This window comes from Dipteris shenzhenensis, chromosome 13, assembly GCF_047967505.1.
Source record: "Dipteris shenzhenensis isolate YYH24624 ecotype China chromosome 13, Dip_SZ_1.0, whole genome shotgun sequence".
NCBI classification, from domain to species: domain Eukaryota; kingdom Viridiplantae; phylum Streptophyta; class Polypodiopsida; order Gleicheniales; family Dipteridaceae; genus Dipteris; species Dipteris shenzhenensis.
Genome location: NC_141608.1, coordinates 28,368,789 through 28,395,605, shown reverse-complemented (window position 1 = coordinate 28,395,605; position 26,817 = coordinate 28,368,789). Strand labels below are relative to the sequence as shown.

Genomic DNA, 26,817 nt, shown 5'->3' with positions numbered 1-26,817 from the left:
GTCTATGGCATGATCATCTTCTCTCTCCATAGGCAATTCGAATGAGTCATCTCTTGAAAATCGATCCTCATAAGCTCTAAGGAACTCATTTCTCTTCCGATCTTCTTTTGAGATATGAAGATCTCGTGAATCCCGTATATACACAAGATTACAATCTACCCCTCTTTTTACCAATCTTTTTGCTTGGGTAGGAGTAATCAATGGAATTGTATACACGTCCCGATCCCCTACGATCCTTATGTTTTCATCCTTATGTACAAAGCAACAATGATGAGTATGAGGATGAATAGCAGGGTTAAAATCATACCGCCATGGTTTACCTAGAATCATGTCAACGTCTTGTAAAGGGGCTACTAGAAAATCCCTTCGATCTCTATATTTTTGTATACGAAAAGAAATATTCCGTACTATGGATGTGTCTTCTTCATTGTGTCTCCTAAAAGCTCCTGAAAGCGACATGTTTTTTATAGGTTCTGGTTTAAGATGGAGTAATTTTGCCAATCTATCACTTACTAAGTCATAATTACATCCATCATCTAGAAGAACCACTATTCTCTGTCCATTTACGAATCCATACACCTTAAAAAGATCATGAGGCCCAAAGGTATTAGCTGAATGGACAGCATTCACTATTGGCTCAATAGTCACAGTAGATTTCGAGGGTGACAAGGTAGAAGCCTCACCCTCTTGCTTGGATGCCTTGGCTTTCCCTTTTACTGAATTCATCTTGGCAATCTTAGCCAAGAGAACGGGACACTTATGCCATACGTGCCCTGTCTTATGTTTCTTACACCCGAAACATTTTCCTTCCTTAATCAACTTCCTCTTCTCTTCGTCAATCATAGAAGGAAATGGCACCCATCCAGGATGTGATTGGCTGTTCACATTCCTTACAAGAGCTTTACCCTTCCCTTTATTATTCTTAAACCGGTTTGGTTTCCTAAAAGTGGGTATATTATTGGTCTTAGATGATTACCCATACTCCTTATTGAAGGGTTTACGAGGATTCAATTTCTCTCGGCTATTTCAGCCAGCTTAGTGAGGTCCTTAAGCGTGGTCGGGTTAAACATTTCAACCTCGTACCTTACTTTTGGCCTTAAAGCTGCTAAATACTTCTTTCTCCTATCTTCCTCACTCTTTTCGGGTAACTCTAGAGAGAGTTTCCAAAATCTGGCTGTAAAATCTGCATTATTCTCATTATCGAACTGCCTAAATCTCTCCCAACGAAAGGTTAGGTTCTCTTCATGCCTCGGTGGCATGAAAGTGGCTTTCAGTTGCTCCACGAATTTAGCCCATTCATGAATAGGCTCTTTTCCTGTTTGTGACAAGGACCACCACATTAGAGCATCCTTCTGCAGATGCAATGTGGCAAGAGCAAGCTTCTCTTGCTCGGTCTTGTCTTGATGGGCAAAGTATAGCTCAAAATGACGAATCCAATTGAGGATTTTGTCAGCCTCCCTTGCCCCATCATATTTGGGGAACTCAATTCTCTCTCGCGGTTGGAATTTAGACCTCTTAGAAGGGTTACTCAGCTCTTCATCCCCGAAGTTTGAAGTCCTATTAGTCCCTAATCTTGTCATAATGGACTGCTCAATCATATTGCTAAGCTAGAAAACCAGCTTATCAACAGGAGTCTCCTCTCTTCCTCTTGCACTTGGATTATAATCCATGTGTATTGGGTTTTGAGTTGAAGGCGTGAACTCAGCCCCTTGTTCTTGGTTGGTATCATTTCTTCTTTCATTACGAAAGGAGAACTCCCGAAGGAGAGACTGCTGTAAATCTATTTGTGGGTTATTCTCGCTGCCGCGGCAGCGGCCGCGGCCCCCCCCCTTTCTCTCTCTCCTCGCCTCCCTTTTCCCCCCCCCTTCTCTCTCCCCTCCCCTCCCTCTCTCGCTGCCGCTACCGCGGCAGCGGCCCCCCCCTCTCTCTCTCTTCCCCCCCCTTCCCTCTCTCCTCCCCTCCCTTTCCCCCCCCCTTCTCTCTCCCCTCCCCTCCCTCTCTCGCTGCCGCTGCCGCGGCAGCGGCCCCCCCCCCTCTCTCTCTCTTCCCCCCCCTTCCCTCTCGCTGCTCCCTCTCCCCCCCTCCCCCTCTCTTGCTGCCGCGGCAGCGGCCGCGGCCCCCCCCCTTTCTCTCTCTCCTCGCCTCCCTTTCCCCCCCCCCTTCTCTCTCCCCTCCCCTCCCTCTCTCGCTGCCGCTGCCGCGGCAGCGGCCCCCCCCCTCTCTCTCTCTTCCCCCCCTTCCCTCTCTCCTCCCCTCCCTTTTCCCCCCCCTTCTCTCTCCCCTCCCCTCCCTCTCTCGCTGCCGCTGTCGCGGCAGCGGCCCCCCCCTCTCTCTCTCTTCCCCCCCCTTCCCTCTCGCTGCTCCCTCTCCCCCCCCTCCCCCTCTCTCGCTGCCGCGGCAGCGGCCGCGGCCCCCCCCCATTTCTCTCTCTCCTCGCCTCCCTTTCCCCCCCCCTTCTCTCTCCCATCCCCTCCCTCTCTCGCTGCCGCTGCCGCGGCAGCGGCCCCCCCCCTCTCTCTCTCTTCCCCCCCCTTCCCTCTCTCCTCCCCTCCCTTTCCCCCCCCCTTCTCTCTCCCCTCCCCTCCCTCTCTCGCTGCCGCTGCCGCGGCAGCGGCCCCCCCCTCTCTCTCTCTTCCCCCCCCTTCCCTCTCGCTGCCCCCTCTCTCCCCCTTCCCTCTCCCCCCCCTCCCCCTCTCTCGCTGCCGCTGCCGCGGCAGCGGCCCCCTCCCTCCCCTCTCCCCCCTCCCCCTCTCTCGCTGCCGCGGCAGCGGCCCGCTCCCCTCCCTCTCCCTCCTCCCTCTCACCGCCCCCCTTCTCTCTCCCCCCCCTTGCCCCCCCCCCCCCCCCTTCCTCTCCCTCTCCCCCCTCCCCCTCTCTCGCTGCCGCTGCCGCGGCAGCGGCCCCCTCCCCTCCCTGTCCACCCTCGCCTCCCCTCCCTCTTCCCCCTCTCTATCCCCGCCCCCCCCTCCCTCTCTCGCCGCCCCCCCTCCCTCTCCCCTCCCCTCCCTCCCCCCCTCTGCGTTGCCGCGGTAGCGGCCTCCCCCTCCCCTCTCTCTCTCCCCCCCCTCGCTGCTTCTCCCCTCTCTCCCCTCTCTTTCCCCCTTCCCCCTTCTCTCCCCCCTCCCTTTCTCTCCCCTCTCTTTCCCCCCCCTTCTCTCGTCTCTCTCCCTCTCTCTTTCTTTCTCTCTTTTGCTGCCGAGGCAGCAAGACTCTCTCTCTTATACTCAAGATGTGTTGCTGTAATTTCAAAAAAAAAGGTTTATTTTACAGCAAACTTCAAGTGTTGTAGAGTTGGTGGTACTTATCCGACTCCCGCTTCGTTTGTGTTAAGAAGACACTTAAAATGACCTCCTTTCCCTTCTCTTTCAAGCTTTTCTTCTTGTATTTCTGCTGTAAACTGGTACGCTCCGTTTGGGCTACTTGTTTTGAGCGGATTGGAGCTCTAGATACCGTTATAGGGGGTACTTGATGGGTGGATCACTCCCTTAAAATCTTATTCCGATCCGACTTCCCATTGGGTAGAACGGGAATCCCTTTTTCTCACGGTCAATCGTGATCCTTTTCCGCAACTTCTCTTGCGACTTCCGTCGTCCGCAACTGTCGCCCTCTTCTCGTCCCGCTCGCGGATTGTCACCGCTCTGATACCAAATGTGAAGATCCACACTTTTCGAAAATGCAATGTGTGCAATGCATGTAGAATTTGAATGCCGATTGGCCCTCCAATGGGGAAGAGCGCCCTCGTGAGAGTACTTGTTTCTTTTTCGACCTACATGCAAGGTGGGAGAGAGATGACGGATGAATGCAATGTGGTAGAAAGAATGCAACGTGAGATTCACAATGAAAGCGTGATACCCTTTCATTAATGTCCCTTGAGATCACTCAAGTTCCATCTTCCCATTTACACCTACCCTTAGCCTATGACCCATGCACCTACCATTCAATGCACTCTAATGCACCCTTTCCCTTTCCTATTGCCCCTAGGACCTAGACACGTGTGTGCACATCTTTATTACTAATCATTGGCCAATGTTACATAGTTTTGGCGGTACTATTTACACCGCTTGATCGATCATAAACACAAACATATAACCGCACCATCAAATTGGCGCCTAACAATAATAAAGTTCTAATGACTATTAATTAACTAAATAATCATTTCTCTTGTCATGACAAGTTGGCTGGGGACTACCAGCCCCTATAAACGAAGGCCTTTCAGGCCTCATAACACCAGGCTCCAGCAGCCCTAACGAGCCTGATCTAGAGCTCTTCTGGCCCCCCAAACCTGCTCCAAACAGGTGCAACTCAATTCTGCTGTTCCGCCTCTGTCCTGGGGCTCTTCCAGCCTCCGGATCCGCTCTGTACACCCTGCAGGAGGCTTCCGTACTGATGCTGATGTCACCTGCCACATAGGCACCATGTTCCAGCCTGTAATCCCTGCACAATCATGCTCCCTCCACTTGTTGACAGCCAAGTGGCACAGCCATACCTCTGCTGTCCACAAAGGTGGCTCTGAATTGCCAGGTATGTCCTTGGACCTGCTGCCCATATGGCAGCCCATGTGTTTCCCATGTGGCAGCCCCATCTCCCTGTGTTTTGCTATGAGCATGCTACCCACATGGCAGCCAAGGTGCTGCCCATGTGGCAGCCACATCACCACGTGGTTCCACCCCCCCATGCTCTCCTCATATGGGGATCCGATCGAAAGGATCTGCTGCAGTTGACCTAGCATTTATTGACATCACCATGCTGCACCTCTTAACAAAAACCTCATTCGAAGACTTTGGTTGTCACCATGCTCAAGCTATTCCGAACTCCACACACAATTGCTTCATGGACTTGAACTTTAGATTCTCCTATTTTGTCTTGCAAATTTCTATGTGATAAATAAGAACACAAGTTCCCTCATAGGAATAGTATCCATGCGAGATGTCTGCTCCCAAGAAGAGCTTGCCACACTACTACTATACACGCCAATCTCACCTGCTGACTATCGACACTTTTACCTTAGTTTTTTTTCCAAGGCAGTACCATCGATAATAGTGCCACAGTTATATTCGTTGACTGAAACGTCACTATTTTTGTTTGTATTAACATCATTGCTAGCGTCGATAAATCATTGCAGTAAGCGCCGATATTAACGTCGATATAAGAGTAGAGAAGCTATTCGAAAATAAAAGCATCAAAAATTTGCAAGCACTTTAACCAATGATTTTGGACAGTGTGGGGTTTCACCTTGCACCTTGCAATAACAAAATCAAATGCAAATGTTAACACAAGCAAATATAGTTTCTATCAATGTTGTGATTGTCCTCCATTCTTTAATAAATTGAAGCCTCACTGGAATCTTCCTCTTGAGATTATTGCTCTTGGGAGTTCTGATCTCTGGACCTATCTTCACGATGAGACTAGCCATGCAGGCCAGCCTGAGTAGAGGTGGCCCCGACTAGAGAGACAATGCTTCCACTCGCACTTTCAGGACCCGCAGACCAAGGTTCTCCTTTTCGACTCTTGCGGGCATGTATGGTAGCACTTGTTGGGAACCAAACTTCTCAAACACAGAGTGGCCTCGAGTGGAGAGATTACAGGTTCTACTACTATCACGGATGATACGCAGCAAGCCAACTGTCCCTCATCAGATCATTCAAGCTGAGTTCGAGGCATCCCCACTACAATTAGATGTGGCATTCCAGACTACCACTTCCCTCTACCACGTGCACGCTTATGGCTATGTACCACAGGGTGACGCAGGTTACCTTGGTTGGCACTAGCATCTTCTATGGCATTATCAGCTCAAGGTGATCAGAGATGTTGGTACAAGCGCACATGCGGGTGGTTTGAGACATTGGGTTTTCATATACACAGGCTGCCACCTTTCCAATACAGCATTGACGCTCCGTTTGTCTCGTTCCGGGGCAACAAATTCAACCCAATCATCCGGGAGGATCTCCTACAGCTACACACATTCACGACCTAGCTAGCACAGGCCGAGCTCCTTGAAGCTCAGTTTCTATCACGACCACTACTTGCACATTTCAGCGGAGGGTTTCATCATCCCACAGGGGTAAACCCAGATCCACCTACTACATTCACTCAGGATTGCCCTTGGACAGTTGCGTGCATCATCGCACCGACTCCGTTCGAGAGAGGAGATACCTAGGGAGAGTCATATCTACACATTGTGTGAGCGCCATGAGGTGGAGTCATAGGAGCAGACGCCAAGATGGCAGTATATGATTATGGTGGATGAGGATGATGATGCCACATGAGGATGATGACGCCAGGATGGATCAGACTGTGTCTCCACATGAGGACTAGATACACCCAATGACAGACTAGGTAGTGTAGGCAAGAACATCAAGATACACCCAATGACAGACTAGGCAGTGTAGGCAAGAAGCCCGTGATGGATCACTGTCTGCTATCTGGATCAGTAATCCGTCGTGCCCTCCTGGCCGCTACCAAACGTCTGACAAGTGCCATTGTAACCCTGGTCGGCCGCACCCCAAGTCTGCAAATAGAGGAGATGCCAGTGAGTGTGATATGTGCGTCTGTCCTCTGTCAGGTGTGCCTGTCTCGATCTCAGGGTCTCTGTCTCTCCTACTAACCGTGGCTGGGACAGCAACCTGCTCTGTTTGGAAGAACTCTATGATTGTACTCTGGGATGGGCCAGGCACGGCCCTCTGCTCTTGTCTCCTCGATTTGATGAGACGATCTCTATGCCGGATTGCGTGAGGATGACGACACCATGATGGCAGTATATGATTATGGTGGACATGTACGATGATATCACTGACTATGTCTACACAGTTTTCTGGCATGGGTCAGGATGCTTGTTTAGTAGCTCCACCCTTTTGCTCATTGTATCAGGTTTTCCTTCAGTCTCATAGACCCATCGGTCTTTAGCAAACTTTAATAAACTTTCTTTCTTTCTTTCTTTTAGTGAGACAGCTAGGAGAGTGGGCAAGGCTATGATACCGGAAAGGCCACCGGTGATGAAACAATGGACAAGTCCACCCTCATGAGCATGAGGACATTGAAAGGAACTAAGATATACTTGGATGATGGCTTGATACTCCTATAGCAGGAGCACTAGAGGGAGGGAATGGTACATGCGATGGCAACTCAACAAGCAGGGAAATGGCCTCCATACAGAGATAAGAAAGTGATCATCCGAGGGAGAGAAGATAGGGAAGAAAGAGGTGGACAGCACATGATGGTGTCTGACTCATGAGATGAGAGCACAAAATAGGCTATGTATGGCATTGTGGAACTGTAATGGTACCCTCTGGTCTGATCCAGGGGGTTTCTCATAGACCCACACCGACAGAGTCGTGATTTTCTGCACTGAGAAACACCATCCAAATCATTTTATGGCATCTCAATAAGCTCCTCGCTTGGTGGAAGGGTTGTCTTCGGTGGATCTGAGGCAGTTAGCTTCCTCTCAAGCAGCGTATTTTCTTATGGCAATCTTTGGTGGGAACCTTACCGCTTGGATCTTTATTGGTGGCCAAGCGCATAACCTCCGTATGTTCGGCATCTTTTATGGACTTGTCCTGCGGCTCATGATTTTCTTCTCAGGCTGAGAGCTGGTCTTCCTGCTCGTTTTCCAGGAGTGTCCTTTGGGGGGCAGTTTTGGTTATTTGGCAGATATTCCTCTAGGCCTGATTATGATCAGTTCTTTTGTTGGTGCTGTTACTGGGCTTTGTGGTATTATATCATGCTCGTAACATTCGACTTTCCGAGCACTCTTGGTTGGATATTTATCATGTCTTCTGTTCCTCCTTGCATCGATCTCTCCAAGATGGCTTGGGCAACATGCTGTCAATGCTCTTACTGTAACGGTAGAAGTCTTTTGCAAATGTTTTTAGTTCATGCTCTTACTGTAACGGTAGAAGTCTTTTGCAAATGTTTTTAGTTCTAAGTAGTAGTTGTCTCGTTTTGAGACAGCTGTGAATGTATATTTTTTCTAATAAATACTGCTGCTTACAAAATGTGTGTGTGTGTGTGTGTGTGTGTGTGTGTGTGTGTGTAAAAGAAGACCTTGAATCCATCATTGACAAATGAAACACAACCTTTCAAGCGCTAGAAATCTAAGTCTCCGAAATATCACCACTCTTACCATGTGAAAAGTTCACAAATTCATTAATTGATAGCACACATGACGCAACAAAGAATGTATTTACCATTCATAATGCCGCAAAAGAATACCAGCTTGTGCCTTAGATATGGACAGAATCATGGCCACACTATCAATAGCTTCTTCTTGCCTTTGCTTGATTTCCTTTTCGTCCAACACTGAGTATGCCAACTGCATAGCCAAATCATAGCCATTATGACGATACGAAATTTGCAAGAAATATGGCAATTTACCCAAAAAATCATAATAGTCATTAAATATGCAAAAACTCAAACTTTTAAGCAACATTTGGCATAATACTCTAGATTAACGTGGCATCCATAGCCCTTTCTGTCAATCACTAATCAATTAACCATTGACAATGAGAATCTGCATTACACTAGGATGGTAGACCAATTGCTTGAGAGCACATGCTACTGGAAAACAGGTTAAATACTAGAAACATAAAAGAAGATACGAATATGAGTATATTAAGTAGAAGCCCTCAAACATTATAGAAGATTTGAATATGAGTATATTAAGTAGAAACATGATAGGAGATCTAAATATGAGTACCTGAAGTAGAAGCCCTCAAATCCCAAAAGGATCCATAACATCCCATAAGGATCCTTAAGGTCCCATGGAATTCCTCTAAAGCAATTCCTTCACTTGTGCGATTTACTCCTACCCTACTTACCATAAATGTTCTGCAATTCTTTGCCTTTGTTGTCTCCTCATTTGAATATAGGAGCTGTTTTGGAAAAATTCTTTCTTATATATTCAGATGCTAGATTCTGATGCTCATCTGGGAGAGACTAAAATGAAATCACTTAGTCTTCACAAGCAGTTGTAGCTTGAATGAAGAGATTTTGAACTACCTTTTCATTAGCCTTCTCCTCTAGTGCTAGCCTTTGTACAGCTTCTCCGTCCTCCCGCGAACCTTTCCCTCCCGCTAGCCTCCGTACAGCTTCTCCCGTACCACAATGTCCGTACAGCCTCTCCTGTCTATACCACATCTGCACAGCCTCTCCATCCGTACAGCCTCTCCCATCCATACCTCCGTACCTGTCCATACCTCCCGTCCATACCTAGTCTAGTTCTAATCCTCCCTAACCCCGAGTTGGGCTAAACCCCCAACCCAACCCGGGGGTTAGGTTAAGCCAGGGTTCATCATGCAGTCAACTATGGATTGGCCTACCCTCTCCTCCAAGTCCCCCTCAACTCCCTCAACTCCCTCAACTCCTTCAACAGCCATTAGGACTCGGTACTCTATAGTTGCAGCCATGACACCCTCTCCTTATGCACGAAATTACCAACAAGAAGGCTCAAAATGACCCATCCTCGGGCAGCAGGATCAGATTTTTTATCTGCAGCAGGCAGTGAGAGAGCTACGATTGGAGCTGGCAGAAGTAAAGGAACGACTTCACATCCTCGAAGGGCCTAGTAAGCAGGCAGTAATTGATGAGGCTGTAAAATCTTGTAAGGATTCCCCCCCTACACCGCAGCTAGTCTCTACAGTCAAAGATCTCGTTCACACTGAAGTACAAACTGCTAAGAAGGAAGTGATTGTGGAAGTGGACAACAAAGCAAGTAAGTTTGATATCCAAGCAGAGATTATAGAACACGAAGCTAGATATGATAATGTGCTGAAGATTAGAATAGGAGGGCTCCCAGAAGATTGGTACAAAGAGGAGGACACATATAGTGAAATATTGACAAAGATCAAATCAAGCTTGCCCAACATTGAATGGGTGAATGATGATGAGCAAGATGATGATGACTCTTGCACTATAGACGTCATGCAATCCTTACACTGAAGTCAAAAGATAAAGCTTCTCCGACAATCTTACAAGCTGAAGGGCACCAAAGTATGGATAGCTGAAGAGCTTACACAAACTCAACTCAAGATTAAGGCAACTGAATTAGCTAAAGTCGGGGCTGCCAGAAAAGATGGAAAATGGGCAGTTTACCGTGAAGGCGTAGCACTAATCAGAGAGTTTAAATCAAAACCAAAAGACTCTCAGTCTTAAACTGATGTATGGCTGTTTACTCTTCCAAAATATCACGTAGGTACTCTAAATAATTAGGGTTGCTTTTTGCACTCCTTGGGAGCTGCCATGTGCCCTCCATAAAGCAGATGTACTAGAGGGTTTCTTGCTGTCCCATAGACCTTTTGGTCTCCAATGGACGTTAATAGACTTTCTTTCTTTCTTTCTTTATGCCCTTCACCTCGAGAGTGCCGGCAAAAACTCAATGCGAAGACTTTATGTAAATGGATGATCAAGTATGTGTGGGTGTGTGGACTTGCATGTGTGAGAGCATATATTTATACTATGGTCTACACCCACTGTTGGGCACTCATGACATCAGTGGGGACGTCATAGAAGCTAGTCCCTGCTATGCGTGATGGAGTTTATGGTTGTCAACCTTATGAGTAACTATCATAAGATTGATACTCGACTATGTTGTGTTTTTAGAGGATGCGTTTGGGCATGTGCTTGGACTCATCTAGGTATAAACTTCTTTCTTATATATTGCCTTGTTCACACATTTGTGAGTTTCTAATATCTATTGTGTTTTGCCCTCTTATGTCAACCTCTAGCACATGACCTCTAGCACATGGCTTCCATTTTCTCGACCTCGCCAACATGTTGACACACAAATGAGGCTTGGGAATCTCCCCTCCTTGTTTACTGAACTAGGGACACAACCGACGAGGATGACAATACCACTTGTCAGACAAAGAGCTACAATAGGGGACCACAAACAGAGGCGATCATGAGCACAATAGGGCTCAAACAAGGTTGTCCTCTAACGACCTTGTTTGGCTAATACCTTGATGGGCTCCAGAGCAAAGTCACCCTTAGCTGGTTCCCTAATCTATATGCAGATGACGATGGTTCTACTCTCTTCATCAGTCGAGGGTCTCCAACAACACTTGGATGCACTCCAAACTCCTGTGAGACACATGATCAAAAGGTCAACCTTAGTAGAACCAAAGCCATAAAGCAACCGCACATAGAGAGCAACAGGGTACTGGTGAACATAGTTGCGTCCAGGCCTGATTTTCATGATGAAACCAGCCATGTAGGCCCATTTGAGCAGAGGGTCCTTTTCTCAGGCCCGATTTTCATGATGAGACCAGCATGTAGGCCATTTGAGCAGAGGATGTGCCGCACTTGCCAACCTTGAGCATCGTCTCATTTTCAGGACCCTAGGGTCAAGTCTCTTCTTTTTTACTCCCTTGTTCATCTAGCTCAAATGTACGACAGTCCCTTTTAGGGGACAGATCTATCTGAGATAGACTGGTCCCACTCAAGAGACCACATGTTCTACTTCTTGCTTGCTTAGATGATCCATAGCATCACTGCATGGCTAGCTGCAGTCTGGTGATGGGTGAGCATCTGGTTCCACCCTCGGCTACCTTGGTTGCCGTCTGGCAAGATATCATCTACACCCTCCGCTCCACCTGGGAGGGTGGGACCCTAGGCTCTAGGGCGACTGTCGCGAGGCGTGCTGGATTTTGCAAGACTTGGCCTAGAGGAGTTTTTTACATTTTCACTCCGCGAGGGATTTGCTGGTTGTATAGTCCCCCCACCTGGCTGTTAGCCCCAGTACCAAAGATCCCCTAGGCAGTGAGCTGGGTTTCTATGGAACAGACCAGTTTTTCTTATAGCGTTTTCCCAGCTTTTTCCATACTTAGCACCTTCGGGCTGTTGTTTTGTATGAAATCTTTCAAGCATTAATAGAAGGTTACTTTCTTGGGGCAGGGGGGGGGGGGGGGGAGATGATCCATAGCAAGCCATCGGCCCCACATCATATCTGTTAGCAAAGTTTGGGACTATCCCTCTACAGCTTGATGCAACCTTTCAGGGGGTCAAATATCTTCATGGAGTTAGGGACTCCGATACCCATCTATTGTACTAGAGGCAAAGGGAAATCAAAGGATTGTAGGCTTGGGTTCCACATGGAAAATTGCCACCATTTCAGTATAGCCTTGAGCCTCCACGCTCCATCCATTCTGCTCACCTATCATGAGGTGAACCGGGTCATTAGATAGGATCTCCTATAGCTCTACACATACAAGACCTGGCTAGCACCTAATAAGACTCAACTTCTACAAGGATAACTGCCGGTAGATCTCAGAGGATCTCGAGTTCATCTCCCACATGCACCCAAGATCTTGATTGGGCTGTCTCGAGTATTTTCTCCTTGGCTACATATTGAGACAGGACCGACAAAGGGCACTCTACGTGAAAAATGAAAGAAAGAAAGCTTATTAAAGTCTATGAAAGATTGATGGTTCTACGCGATTGATAAAGATATGATACAAACAAGCAAAAGGGTGGAGCTATTAAGCAAGCATCATCACCCATGCTGAATGCTAAGTCCTAAAAATACATAGTCATATAGCATCAGTGGTGCTCACCAACATCGTCCTCAAGTACAATGTAGCCTCATGATGATGTAGGTGTCAAGAGGACTCGGGGGAAGGGCCAGATTGTGATGATGTGTAGCCCGTGATAGAGCGTTGGCGGCTATCTGTGGGTGCAGTCCGTCTCGGTCTCTTGGCAACAGCCTTGCTCCTAACCAAAGCTATTGTAACTCCTATGGACCGTGCTTCATGTTTCAACAAGAAGGGGAGGTTGCCAAGTGTAATTTGTGTGACGATGTGTAGCCCGTGATATAGCGTTGGCGGCTATCTGTGGGTGCACTCCGTCTCGGTCTCTTGGCGACACCCTTGCTCCTAACCAAAGCTATTGTAACTCATGTGGACCGTGCTTCATGTCTGAACAAGAAGCGGAGGTTGCCAAGTGTAATTTGTGTGTCCATCCACTGTCGAGTGTGGCGTGTCTTGCACCCTGGATCTCTGTTGCATCTCCCGGCAAGGGTTGTGTGGTCCATATGGTCTGAGAGTAAAAACTCACTATGTGTGTTGGAAGCTTGTCTCCACGCCCTGAGTAGAAGCTCTCTATACCGAAGTGCCTCGTAAAGGAAGGCAGCAAGACACCTCTGGTCTGGGTATGTAAGGAGCTTGATGAGGGGCCCAAAACCGGCTTTGAAGAGGCAGTGATATCGGCCACGGATCTCATAGAATACAGGGCATCTGAATGCGAAGTGCTTCTCAAACTCGACCTCCTGTCAATCACACAACGTGCATATGCGACCCTCCCGGGGGATCCCCTCAGCTCGTCCACTATCGATACGGAGTCGGTGCGATGAGACTCGAAACTGTCCGATGGCAATCCTCAGTCCCACGTGTACTCTGGGGGGGTGAAACCCTCCTCCGAGAAGTGAAGGCAGTGATCCTTGTAGAAGCTAAGAAGCTCCCTCGGCTCCAACCAAAGTGTGTAGCTGTAGGAGGTCCTCTCGAATGACCTGGTTCACCTAGTGGTACCCAAGTGGGATAGATGGAGCATCTAAGCTATACTGGAAAGGAGGCAACCTATCAATGTGGAGTCCCAGTCTCTCGAACATGTCCGTGCATACCAACCCCTCTCGTCTCCTCCATGTACAAGACTCATGGATGATGCCAGAGCCAGCCATGGTAACATTCAATGTGCACGATCCATACTATCTGACTCGATGGAGATGAGAGACAGATCTGCACTTTATGTGCTATGTAGGAGGTCATGACAAAGAAGCATTTTACATTCAAATCCCATATGTACTATGACATCCATGGAGGTCACCATTGTCTATTCACGACAATTTTGGCCCACTCAGAGATTCTTGAACCATCCAGATCAACAACATGTGGCAATTTTCCTCCTCGAGATCCAGCGACGTAGAGATTGGCTCCTACGAGGCAGAGGAGAGCCCAAGAGGGCCCTCCAAAGCTTAGCCAAAGGATGATCACGGATCTCTTTCCCGGTGACTCAAGCCACGAGCAGCAAGGGATGCGGTGTAGATGAAACCAAGTACAACTCGACTGACTCACCCTCAAGTAGACCCACACATGAGGACCCAAATGCAAAAGACAAAAGGGGGAGAGGTCCGGCCATTCGATCAGCTATCCATCTGAGTGATGGGACCTACGTATAGTGTTTGTGGGCCCAACTCAACTAGTCCACTGAGGATAGACAAGATGACCTCGATCGAATATAGGTTTGGATCTAGTGAGGGCTTGTACCATCAAGGAGGGAAATCAGTACTGGAACGTTGCCGGTGCTCAAACTAATCAGTCTGTTTTGTCCTTTCCTCGTCTGTGATCTCCTTTTCTTTTTTTTTTCAAAGAAAGGAACCTTCTATTAATGCTTGATAAACTTCATACAAAACTCATGGATAAAACCCTCCTGATAAGCAGCCCTACCTCCCCCTTAAAAATAGGGCAATTTAGTACTCGCTCTTGTACCTGCAACAATTAATTGTAACGTATAGCCATGCCACCCATTAATTGTTAGCTCTTTCATGCAAATAGAAATCTCTAGACTAGCCCTAGTCTCTATGGGTGTCACCACCAAACAAACCTTTAACCGTGCGCACCAAAAAAAAACGTACTTTGGTTGAGAGGTCAACCCTCTTTGACCGTGGTTAAGAAATTTGGCCGAGGTCAAGACAATTAACCCTAGTCAAATCTCTTTGACTTAAATACTACGGTTGACCGTAGTCAACCCTCTTGGCCTAACCCAAGTCTCCTTGACCAAAGTCAGGCCTACTTGACTAGAGTCAAGTGCCTTTGACCGAAGTCAATGCTTTGACCAACTAAAAGAACTCTTTAACCATAATTTAAATAAATGAAGAACCCTTTGACTATAGTCAGATAAGAGGTCAACTTTGTATTTTGACTTGGAGTATTTACAACTTGGTGACCAGTTGCTTTTGCCACCTCATTCTTACATGTTGCATTGAGATCTTGGCTGGGCTGAGTGTTGCTGGCAAAAGCCCACCTCATATGGCTGTCGTTGCTAAGCCCATGCCGGGCTTGAAAGGTGTCTCTTTGCTCATGATTGATTTTGAAGCGTGTCAAGAAGAGACAGGCCCACACAGGGCAGAGAGAGATCAAGCATAGCGACATGTCACAGATTTCTATGCAATTGAATCAGCCTCAAAAAATAATGAAGTAGAGGACGAGGAGATAATAGACGTGTAAGCAAAGTGGATCAGCAAGAAGAGACGACAGACCACCAGGCAGATTGACATATGCTCAGAAAGGCAAAGCAATTCAGGTTGAAATGACCAACTATGCTCTTATGACTACCATCATGGCTACAGAACAGCCAGTGTACCTTGAAGATCAGTAGACAAGCCAAAATGGTAAACTACTATGAATGAAGAAATGGATGCTTTGTATAAGAATAATACTTGGGAATCATGCGACCTTCCACCAGGAAAGAATGCCATAGCAAACAAATGGGTATACAAAGTGAAGTACAATCCAGATGGAAGTATTCAAAGATACAAAGCCAGACAAGTTGCAAAAGGATTTGCACAGCAATATGGTCAAGACTATGATGAGACTTATGCTCCAATACCAAAGATGGATTTCATACGGTTCTTGATATCACTACCGACACTCAATAGATGGAATGTGTATCATCTCAATGTCAAGAATGCATTTCTCAATGGTTATCTTCCAAAGACACAAAGACCAAGCACGATGTAGACTGTGACCAAAGCACGCACGATGGAGGTCTAGCCTATCTCAGCTCTTCTCAAAGGCGACCGCCCAAGCTGAGGTGGCCCACCAGATACAAATATCACGAATACCACCCCCCCGCTACATGAGAGACAACTTGACAAACACATATTTCACATTCCATAGGAGAGCCACCACAGCACCTGGTTACGGTTTTTTTTTGTACTAGTTTTGAGTTTTGAGTTTTTGAGCTTATTAGCATAGCACTCAGAAAGGGCCCTATTGAGCCCTTTGGCTCAGCCCACAGTGGCTTGTATGAGTTACTTTTTTATTTTACTTTGTCTCATATGCCGGCAAGGCCTCCCGAAGATGTTAATACATCTCTCTCTCTCTCTCTCTCTCTCTCTCTCTCTCTCTCTCTCTCTCTCTCTGAGCTATCTAACAATGCACAAGCGTGTAATGAAGGACGCAAGCCATACGTGCTTTCAACTATAAGTGGGAAGTCGGAGTAAAAGTAGAATTTATTAGCATCCTCAAGGGGCCAAAAATGACCCATGGGACCCGTCTCGATACAATGTAAAAAGAGTCTCCTCAAGGAGAGGGGTCAGGAGACTATGAGTTCCTGACGACAGGTAAAAAGACGAGTGACAAAAGATCCCAATGCTGCCGGAGAGGCAGTGGAGAGAACTGATGTCAACTGAGCGGAGTCCCCCAGTATCTGCTGATAGTCCTCCCTGATATGTGCATATCGGGGGCACTGTAGAGCTACATGTGCCTCCGTCTCAACTATCTGCATGTCACAAAGGGTACAGACTCTAGCATGTCTAGGCTGGTGTATCCAAGCTCCCTGCTCAATGGCAAATGTATGAGATCTAGTACGAAACCTGGCGATGTTTCTGCGATATAGAAGGGGGATAGGTGTGCTAATATAAGACTGAGCATGAGTCTCTATGGACATGTATGTAGACCAACATGTGGGATTTATGTTGTCTTGGTAATATTCCAGCTTTACCCTCTTTTTACTTGTCAACCAGTGATTCTGCAAAGTGCTCAGCAAATATAGTTGAAACTCTTGCATGTTGACCTTTTCAGGCGGCATGATCAAATATGCTTCCACTTTCCATCTGCTGAACCATTTTCTAATGTCGGTTGCCCATCCTATGCAGATGACCTTACTTTTGTAGTTTTTTTGAAGCTTTGTGCTGGCAGTCCATGCTTTATGAGGCAGCCTATCAAGTTGCATATGATGCACCTCTATTAGGTATTGCATAACTCTAATCAATGCATGAAATTCAATCGGCCTCCTTCCCGTTTCCAACAGAAGTATTGAGTATGGAGTAGTGGGTTTGACCCCAAGGTGTCTCCTTAGGAAAGCTTTTTGCATTTTCTCAATATCATTCCATGTAGAGGCTGAAATGCTGCCTCCCCATACTTCCACTCCATATAATAATGTATGCACTACATATACATCAAACAATATATTTCAAATTTTCCAGTTCCTAGTGTCGGTGTGCCTGCAATCATTCTCAAGCTGGTAGTACTTCCCCCAACCAGTGTCCATCCTTCTATGTATACATTGCCACCATCTGTGATCTGCCGGGATATCAACCCCTAAGTATTTGAAGGTGCTGACATACTCAATGATCTGTCCATCAAAGGTGATCTCAGGGGGATGTTCTGGCTGATTGGTACAGACTGCCATCATCTTTGTTTTTCCGACATTTACTTGCAGCCCGCTTTCCCTACAAAAAGTCTGAAGCACTTGTAAAAGTTTGTGCATAGATTCCGGATCGTATGCAAAAAGAACGACATCATCTACGTATAACAACAATAGCACTGTCCAAAGCCCCAATTGCGGTCCTTGCAACCCTTTCTCTACTGCAAATTCATTGATGAGTTCCTCCAGTTGGTCAATGCATATTCCGAACAAGGTAGGCGATAGAGGGCAGCCTTGCTTCACTCCCATATTGCTCTCAAATACATCAGACATACCTTGTGTTTGTTTGAGTCGGCATAATACCTTTTCATAGATGTGAGAGATGCCTACCCTTAAGGCCAAAGGGACTCCTATTTCTTGCATTCTCTTCCATAATCCTCCTCTTGGAACTGTGTCAAATGCTTTCTTGAAATCCACAAAACAACAAGATAGAGTGCGTCCTCTCAGTCTGCATTCATCGATGAGGACCCTTAAGGTAATAAGGTGGTCGGCTGTCCTGTGCTCCTTGCGAAAGCCTGCCTGTCCGGTGGCTCTTTTCTGTGCCTCTTCTGCCCATGAGCTGATTTTCATTTCAAGCACTGTACTGAAGAGCTTGGCCAATGTAGAGCTGACCATTATAGTTCTGTAATTTGTGACTGAATTTTTGTCTCCACCTTTGTGTAAAGGCTGGACCCAATTTTCTTGCCATTCCTGAGGGAAACCATGGTGTAGAGCATGTGTTAGGATGTGTGAGAGCCATGTTCTTGCTCGGTCTCCTGTCCATTTCACAAATTCCGCCTGTATCTTCATGTGTTAGGAGTGAGGGGATGCAGGTTTACAACTGACCTCACTGGTCTGCTGCACGGCGGGCTGTTATATCAGCCTGCCAACCTTTCCCCACTGATGTCAACCACAGTACTGTGCCTGTCACTGCCTGCTGCTGCACAGGCCACGTGGCAGCCATGCATGGCTGTCTGCTGCTGTGCAAGCCAAGTGGCTGTGTGGACAGCGCCATGGGCTGGCAGACGACCATGAAAACCCGTTAAAAGCACTTCATCCCATGTTCCCAGAGCTGTACATGTTAAGCCAACTGTGCCCCATGTTTGGGGTAAGACAGCCTGCTTAAGATGTGCTGTCCATTAGCAACCTCAACTCTCAAACCATGTCTTTTCTGAGTGGCTGCAAGTTTCATTTCTTGCAAGGTTTTGGTGTGGATGAAGTCGTTGGTACTACTGTTGTCCACTAGTCCTGCCATCTATGTCACCTCTCAACCTGAGTTTCTCGGTGTTTCTGGCACCCATCAATGCATTGGGGATATTGGATACAGCTTTAACAGAGCTTCTCAATACTCCTCATCAGCAGAAATGTCATGCTGGCCAGGATCAATAAACATTAGGCACACTCGTGAGAGCAGACATGGCAACTATCACCGACTCCAAGGACGAGCTTTACAATTGGCTAGTCGAAGAAGAGGACCAATACCACTCGTGGGGGCCGACACCCTCCAAAAGACATCTAGTCATCCAAGTGGTGGTCACACGTGAGGAATCCATCACATCTTCCCACCACACATACGGCTTCTACAAAGCCAATAATCAGATCGCCTTCAAAGGTTCTTCAGATGAGAGCTCGCACCTGCACTCTCCCCCTCTTGTTGGACGTTGAGGTTAATCGAGATATTGCATCCAACCCCATACCGTACTCTAGTTCACATGAGATAAGAGCTTTCTTTTATACATTTTGCACCAAGCAGTAGGCTCTTTACTATCTTCAGGTGGCGACACCATTTTTATATGTGGCAATTTTACTGTTGTTGTTGTTGTTGGGTTTTCTACCGAAGCCTATTTCCCTTTCATTGCTAACTTTATGTGGCATGGGGATGAATTTCTATCATTGGCATAATCCAAATGCTGTGCCTTGTCAACACACTAAACCGCCATTCTTTCTGTGACGCACACAAGCACAAGAAGTTTCAAGTGACAGTCGTAACATCGCAAACAGTATCTATCGACACTTGACGTCCTTTTGAAATTATCTACACAGTCATCGTTCAACCCTCAACATCTGTGGTAAGGCCTTTCCAGCTCTCTCTAGTTGTAGCTACCAAGGCCACGAAACGCCGTAGATTCAATTCCATTAAAGAAAGACTTTAAGTTTTCTTAATCAAATTCTCAAGAGACGAAAAGTGTTGACTACGTGGTAGCTGAACTACTCTAGAAAAAAGCGAGAAACAAGCAGAGATACAAAAACGATGTACCTGCCCACGACGAAATCCAGATTGCAAATCGTCTGCGCCATCATCCTCGAATTCATAGTCAGGGTCCTCTCCTTGATCATCCTCCTCATCGGTGGGCGTAAGATCGCTTTCCAAGTCTTCATCGTCATTTCTATCGTACTCATCGTCTGAAGTTCCGCACAGGGCATCGTGCATATCGTCCTCGGAATCCATTAAGGCCGCAAGGATGTGGAAACACCTGTGCAACTCAAAAGAGCACAATTTGGGTACTGGGAGGGAGGAGAAGCAGCGCAATGCCGATCGGGGCAGCGAATTGGATAGAAATAAGCGGAATTGGATGGAAAGGTTGTGGATGAGGCGGGGAAAAAGCGAATTGGATGGAAAGAATGCGGAATTGGACGAGAAACAATGCACTTAGGCGACGAAGATGAACGGAGCGAACGAATGGACTGCGAAAACGAGGTCGGCAAAGGCAAAGAGACGAGGGTTTGGGGAAGATGAAGGCGGAAAGGTAGCAAAGAGGGGCTTCCTCTCAAAGCTTTGCTCAATCTCTCTAGTATCCTTAACCCATCACTTAGTCCGGTGCTGCTCCCAACATCTCAACCCTGGTTATTACTTTCTTCTTCTGCTGGTGACTCCAGCATAGGCCGCAGCCGTGCACATGCAGAGCCGCACACGTTGAAGCCAGGTGCCCCCGCGGAAGGAAGACGACAGACCGGTGGGCCCCACCCCAGTTGTGCACAGGTTCTGTTACGTGTATGATGTTACACCTGCTCGCTTGCGATTTCTATAATCTATGCCTTTTATGTGAAAATTCGAGTTGTAGACAAGCGTGTTCACGTCCGAGGGGTGGTGGTTTGCGAACCACGTGGGCATGGAAAAAACCAAGATGAACTCCCCCATGGAGGTTTTTCGTTGGCTGCTCCTAGTACGAGCCAGTTGAAAACCCAGTCATCCTTCACAGGGACAAGGTGGTTCACAAACCACCCCTCTCGCTCTAAATATTCCAAATTTCACACGGGAGACAGAGTAGAGAGAAGAAAACAGAAAGGACATCAGTACCCACGGGTGTGTGAATGGGGTACATCCCCTACTTGGGCTGATATTTCTTTATTACAATGATGCAAGGTTTAAGTCCTATCCCATGCATCTCCCAAATGTCAATCCTAGTTAATGTCATTGACCTCCTCTCGTTAATGTCATCAACCTCTCTCTCCAAGAGATTCCCTTGTCATAGTACCATCTGAAACATACTATGGCTTAGCTCTCCGAGTCAAGGAGATGCCCTTGTCATAGTTACCATCCGATACATACTATGGTTTAGCTCTCGAAGTCAAGGAGATGGCCATATCATGTTTGGCCTAGAGATTCCACTCCCTAGTATAACCATCACTAATCACATTGTACTCGTACTCTTATAACCCATGGATTCTTGGATGCCAACCCTAGTACTCTCGTCGATCCTCCAAGTCAAGGACACAGCCTTATAACCCCCTCTCATGCATTTCACATAACTATGGATAATAAACTTAAACCTTGCTCTATTGGCCATCTAAGCATCAATTCTAGCTTATTAAGTAGAGGCTTAGATTGAGCCTCTACACATAATCTTGGTTGCAAGGATGGCCAGACCCAATATGCTCCCAAAAATAAAATTCAACAATCACTTTAGGGCCTATACCCACTAGTTGTTGAGAGACACAAATTAAGGTTTTGAACAAAAGTGTCCATTCCAATCTTTAACCTATTAACCACAGACAGGAGAAATAAAAAAAGACGACACTTCGCAGCTTAGAGAACAAGAGCTTGCCACGTGTCACAAAGAAGGAGCTGGAGGCTTCGAGAGCCTAGAGGAAATTGAAAGACAAGAGGCAGGCTTTGAGTGGGAGGAGGTGGAAAGACAAGAGGCAACTTTGGGAGGAAGGAGGTTATGGAAGGTCAAGGGAATGAAAAGAGGAGATGGAAGATCTCAGAGCCTTGGGTTAAGACTTAGCAAGAAGCTCCAAAGCCAATCCAAGTTTTTGACAATCGACAGCATGCATCACGATGAAATGAAATCTTGAAGAGAATGCATGGCTATTTCTGAATTAGTTTTTGGTTGATCCATTTCCTTGATTCCAACAAAGCAAACAAACGAGAGCTCCATTGGATCTAGACAAAGGAAGGATTCCTGAATCTAGCGTTGACAAAAGAAGCTAGCACAAAATCATTCAAGATCTAGGGGAGAATTAGGCCTACCTTGAGGCTTAAACCACCATTCTCAGATTAGTGGAAAATTTCCGACTACAACTAATAGTACAATCTCTAAAAGACGCATTTACTGAAGGAGATGAATGGAGTGATCATATGCGCACTTTTGCACAAAGTGCTTAATGCGCTCCGCCTAATGTTGAGATGATGGTCCTCTTTCAATGCAGAAAACAGATCTCTTGCAACCTCTTGCATTACTCTTAAGACATAGCCAGCTATGAGACCATTTCACATAAGAAACTGATCAAATGATGGAAGCGTGACCGCTTGAAGCAAATGCTTTTGACCGGCTAGCTAAGGGAACATCCACCTTCAAATAGGGAGTGGTTAAGGATGGTTGTGTATCTCTACCCATGCAAAGCATAGGTAAGGGTCTACTTATGTTAAATCTCTTATTAGTATGTTGAAAGTACTTGAAAATTAAACCCCTGTCTAATATGAGCTTTAGGTTTGACTTAAGAATGGGCAGTGGGAACGCCAGTTTAAGCAAAATTATTGTTAACAACTCTCGAGGCTCAAGCCTCTACAATATGCATGCTTCTTCAAAACCCTTGTGATCCTAACCTCACAATTCTTGTTCAAATTTATTGTGATAATTATTGGGCATTGCCCAATGTGTGGCTTGTATTTAGTGAATGCCTCACAAGGTGTCATACCCTGAATTTATGTACAATTTGCCCACTGATACAAGTGCCAATGCCTTTGAAAACTCTAAAATCTATAGACTTCTCACTAAAACTAAAAGAATGGGTTTTTGGACATGTGATGATGTGAAATTGTATGTGAGCATAGGGACTTACTCAAATGAGCATAGGGACTAACTTTGAGTAGGAGCTAGTCGGGAATTTTAGGGCATGCTTCAATTGGCTGCTTTGGAGTTGTCTCCTCTAGGGCAAACTAATCGATGCTAACCAATGCTAGACCAACTGTCAAGCACTAAAAAGCAAGAGAGCATAGAACCAAGCAAAACTTTTCCTCAGGTAGTCACTTTGTACAACATATAACATAGTAGGTTTGTTAATGTGAGGTACATTTTTTAATTTAGGGGAGTTACAGACCATTTACAATAGGAGGAGGTTTGAGAAATACTTACCCAAACCCAATTAGCATCACGACAATCAAATTGAATTGAGGAGAGTCCTTATATCAAATTCTAGAACTAAATGTGCATTGCACATGCATATAACATGATATCCAAAATCAACTTATCTCTTTTTGAAGGCACTTACCCACATTTAGAAGTTCAACTCTTGCTTCCATTGCATATAAGAATTTGAAAGACTACTTACAAATAGCAAGAAGTGAAAGCCAAAAAGTTGGCACTCAACATCAGGCTTATTCTCTTCAAATGAAGGACTCACCAATCATGTCAATATAATGTTAGTTGTGTCAAACCAATCTATGTAGTTTGGAAATCCAAAGAATAATTAGTTTCAACAATCTCAAGATATTTGTTTTCTAAATAATATAAAGGGAATGTAGGGAAATATTAAAGCTTCTATACTTCAAGACAAGTGTTCGTGAATGTTGCAAATGATAATTGGTATATCCATCGTGGAGCTACTAATCATACAAGAGGGGGTAGATAAGAGTTTTCGTCCTTTCACCTTGTTAATGTGAAATGGAAAACACCTATGGCAATAGCTTAAAAGAAGAAAGAAGAAGGAAATTTTTAATAGAATACATGTATGAAGAGTAAAATTGATGCTGTTGATGGAATAAACAAACCCAACATAGTTGCCTCAACCCCCTCAATTATCTTTTAAAACTCATCCTCAACCTCTACCTACAACCATAAAAAAATGTATTCTCCCTTTGAACTTATAAGAGACGTTATATGTGCTTTCTTGAACCCACAAACTTTAGGTCTTCCGTTTTACAAACTCAATAAACCTATGCAACAATTTTCACTTGTTGGGGTTGCTACTACAAATATCCACATTCCTAAATGATTTTCATAGCCTATTTACTAATGCTTTCACTCAGCCACTAGGAGGAGTGTTGGCTTGCACATGACCTACTGCATAAATTTCACTAACCTTAGTCTTGAGCCACTAAATGAAAGGTCTACTTGTGTACTCTTGTTATTACTACCAATGTAAAAAGTTACTAGTAGACATCAATTGCACAACTGATGTGCATATGAAATCTTATCACCTTATCATACTTCTTGTGTATTTACCCATATTTGGGTTCACTCCATATATTGCAGGATTTTGGAGCATAGTGCATACATCTTATATAAAACATAAGATGTCCAACTCTCCCATCTCTCTCTCTCTCTCTCTCTCTCTCTCTCTCTCTCCCCCGCTTTCTTGTTTGTTTTTTAACATGGTATCAAAGCCAATGGCGCTCACGAAACTCAAGTTGAGCTATGATTGTTGTGTTTGCTCCACTCTTGCATTGTTGTAGCTTTTAAAGCCATTATGCTCTCTCTCTCTCTCTCTCTCTCTCTCTCTCTCTGTGTCTCTCTCTCTCTTTTGTTTTTTAACATGGTATCAGAGCCAACAATCATGCAACTCAACTTGAGCTATGATTGTTGTGTTTGCTCCACTCTTGCATTGTTGTAGCCTTTAAAGTCGTTATTCCCTTACTGTGTTTAGCTCTGGTTTTTGAGACTTCAAAATGAACTTTATTGAATGTTTCTCCATCCTTGTAGATCTCAAGGATTATTTAGTGTCGAAGGCCTTTTTTCCTTGTGTTTTCCATCCATATGTGCTATTATAGGTCACAAACCCTTTGGTGAGATGGAGAGTAGTTGAGGTCTTTGCCTGAACTTCCACTCAAACTCCTCACTGTTGTCCAATGATACTAGTTTTTTGAGTTACCATCAAACCATTCTAGTAGACATCTGTGTTTATGGAATCCCTCTAGAAAAAGATAAAAAATTTGGCAAAATTTGTTGTACATCAACTTCACGAGATGTTTTGGCCTAGTTTTGATACACCTCAATTTGATCCCACTTGAATATTTTGTTCCATTTCCACTCCATTAAATTTCTCTATCGATAATAAGTTTTGGCGTAGTTTTGACATACTCCATCATGAATCTTGCATGTAATTCAACAGTGCCTTTCATTCATGACTTGAACACAATTCCACTGTCAAGCTCCTCATGATTCTAGATTCAATCGCCAAGTTTAGAATGCAAACCATGCAATGTGTAGTAGTTGAAGTACACACGCATTGGGTTAGAGACCTTATCTCTTTGGATTTGCAATGCCAATATGTGTGAGAAGCCAGCATGACTCTAACACAAGTATCTTTATAGGTCTCCCTTTCAAGTTTTTATGTGGTGTAGTGAGGTATTTCAACTCATCCATCAAACCCCCAAAACACGTCATCAAGTATTGACCTCAATACTTATCATATAAGGAGTAACCTCAATATGCACCAACAACAAGTAACCTTGAGTCCTCATTCTAATACTTTCATATATTTTAGAAAAGGGAGGCCAAGGTTACAAAATAAATAGCGTACATAGGCATTGATGTAGCTTATACGATCATAGCGGTCATGCTTATTGCAACAGTCGCCACATTAGCAAAGCCTAGTATTTGTAGTAATGAATAGCCATCACAAGAGTGCATGGATCCAAATCCACTCTTTGATCATATAAATTTATGGATATCTCCTTAGTATAAGGCCATTCAATATCCAACAACTTTTGGAACTCATATCATAGTGCATCCAAATTCTTTAGTAAATTTATTCTTGCATCTCTCAGTGATTCTCTCACGTCTATTTTGAAGTGCTTTTGCTCTTAGACTCAGTTTATAGCATAGATAAAAAGATAAGTCCTTTGCATGAGGCAATTTTAGCACCGGTACAATCTTGCCAAAATGCAATTAACCTTGCCAACTTTTGCCATAGAGCAAATTGCATAATTACAATGTTCTAGCCGACAGTCATGACTATTTTACACCATCCAAACCTTGTAATAAAGTCTTGTGTTGCCATCCAAGACATTAATTCATGTTCTTAAGCTCAACTACGAGGAGGAGGTTGAAGGCCATGGAAACCAATGATATAATATCCACACGACAATAGAAGATGCATTTGCAACAACAAATGTAGAGGGACATACAACACTAGCCATTCAAGTAGTGCCGTCAAAATGAAGAACAGAACATAGCAATAGTAGTTTTAGCCTATCATAATACAACTTTTGCATTTGGACATTTTAGCTTGGCGATGTTTTTTTTGGATGCTAGGGTCTATTTACCTCTATGAGTTTCTCAAGTTTTTCCATTAAACAGATGATTTAGAGGTTTATTATAGTATTTCACTATGTATTTACGGGATGTTGGCCTATGCTAGAGTTGAATCCGATCTTAGATGGCCATAATTCTTTGTGTTTATGTATATGAAATTTATAATGCTCTTACAAACTTGATAGCATACACATGGATGTCAGAATGTTTACATCTACAAACTATAGAATGGATCTGCCTTAAATTATATATATACATATTAACAAATGTCTTAATGAAATTAAGACATCTAGAAACTATAAAAGGCATCTTGTTTAAATATATACATATAAACAAATTTCTTGATGAAAATGAAGTGTAATTACATATACAATCACAATATCGCTTTACAATAAAATGTGTGAAGTCATCACACTCAATTTGAAGTCAAACCATTAGTCGCTTTAACTGGGATTAAACAATGCAACTTATCAAACCTATTAAATTGCTATCAACAAGGTAAAATAATGATTTTCACAACCATAACTTTTGCTAATTGGATAAATGTTTGACAATAAAGCTGCAAATGTTGAATCAAAACTAAATATTAAATAGTATTTTAAAAAATTAATATAATGGCCAAAAAAACGTAGGATGCTTGTACTCTTGTTGTGAATTTTGCAACTAAATAAAACAATATTTGAGGAGGGTAGCCACTAATGATTGAAGAAAGTACTATGTGACAAAA

General features: G+C 44.8%; 1 protein-coding gene across 1 annotated transcript in view; it reads right to left on the bottom strand.

The window, feature by feature from the left end:
* Window positions 1-20,146, bottom strand: part of LOC147895248 (putative E3 ubiquitin-protein ligase ARI8) — a 73,419-nt gene extending 53,273 nt beyond the window's left edge. The window contains exons 1-2 of the mRNA XM_087383368.1: window positions 19,649-20,146; window positions 8,184-8,308 (exon numbers count right to left, since the gene is read on the bottom strand). Of these exons, the coding sequence (XP_087239494.1) occupies window positions 8,184-8,308; window positions 19,649-19,840 (317 nt within the window). The 5' untranslated portion in view covers window positions 19,841-20,146. The remainder of the gene's footprint in view (window positions 1-8,183; window positions 8,309-19,648) is intronic.
* Window positions 20,147-26,817: the final 6,671 nt, after the last annotated feature.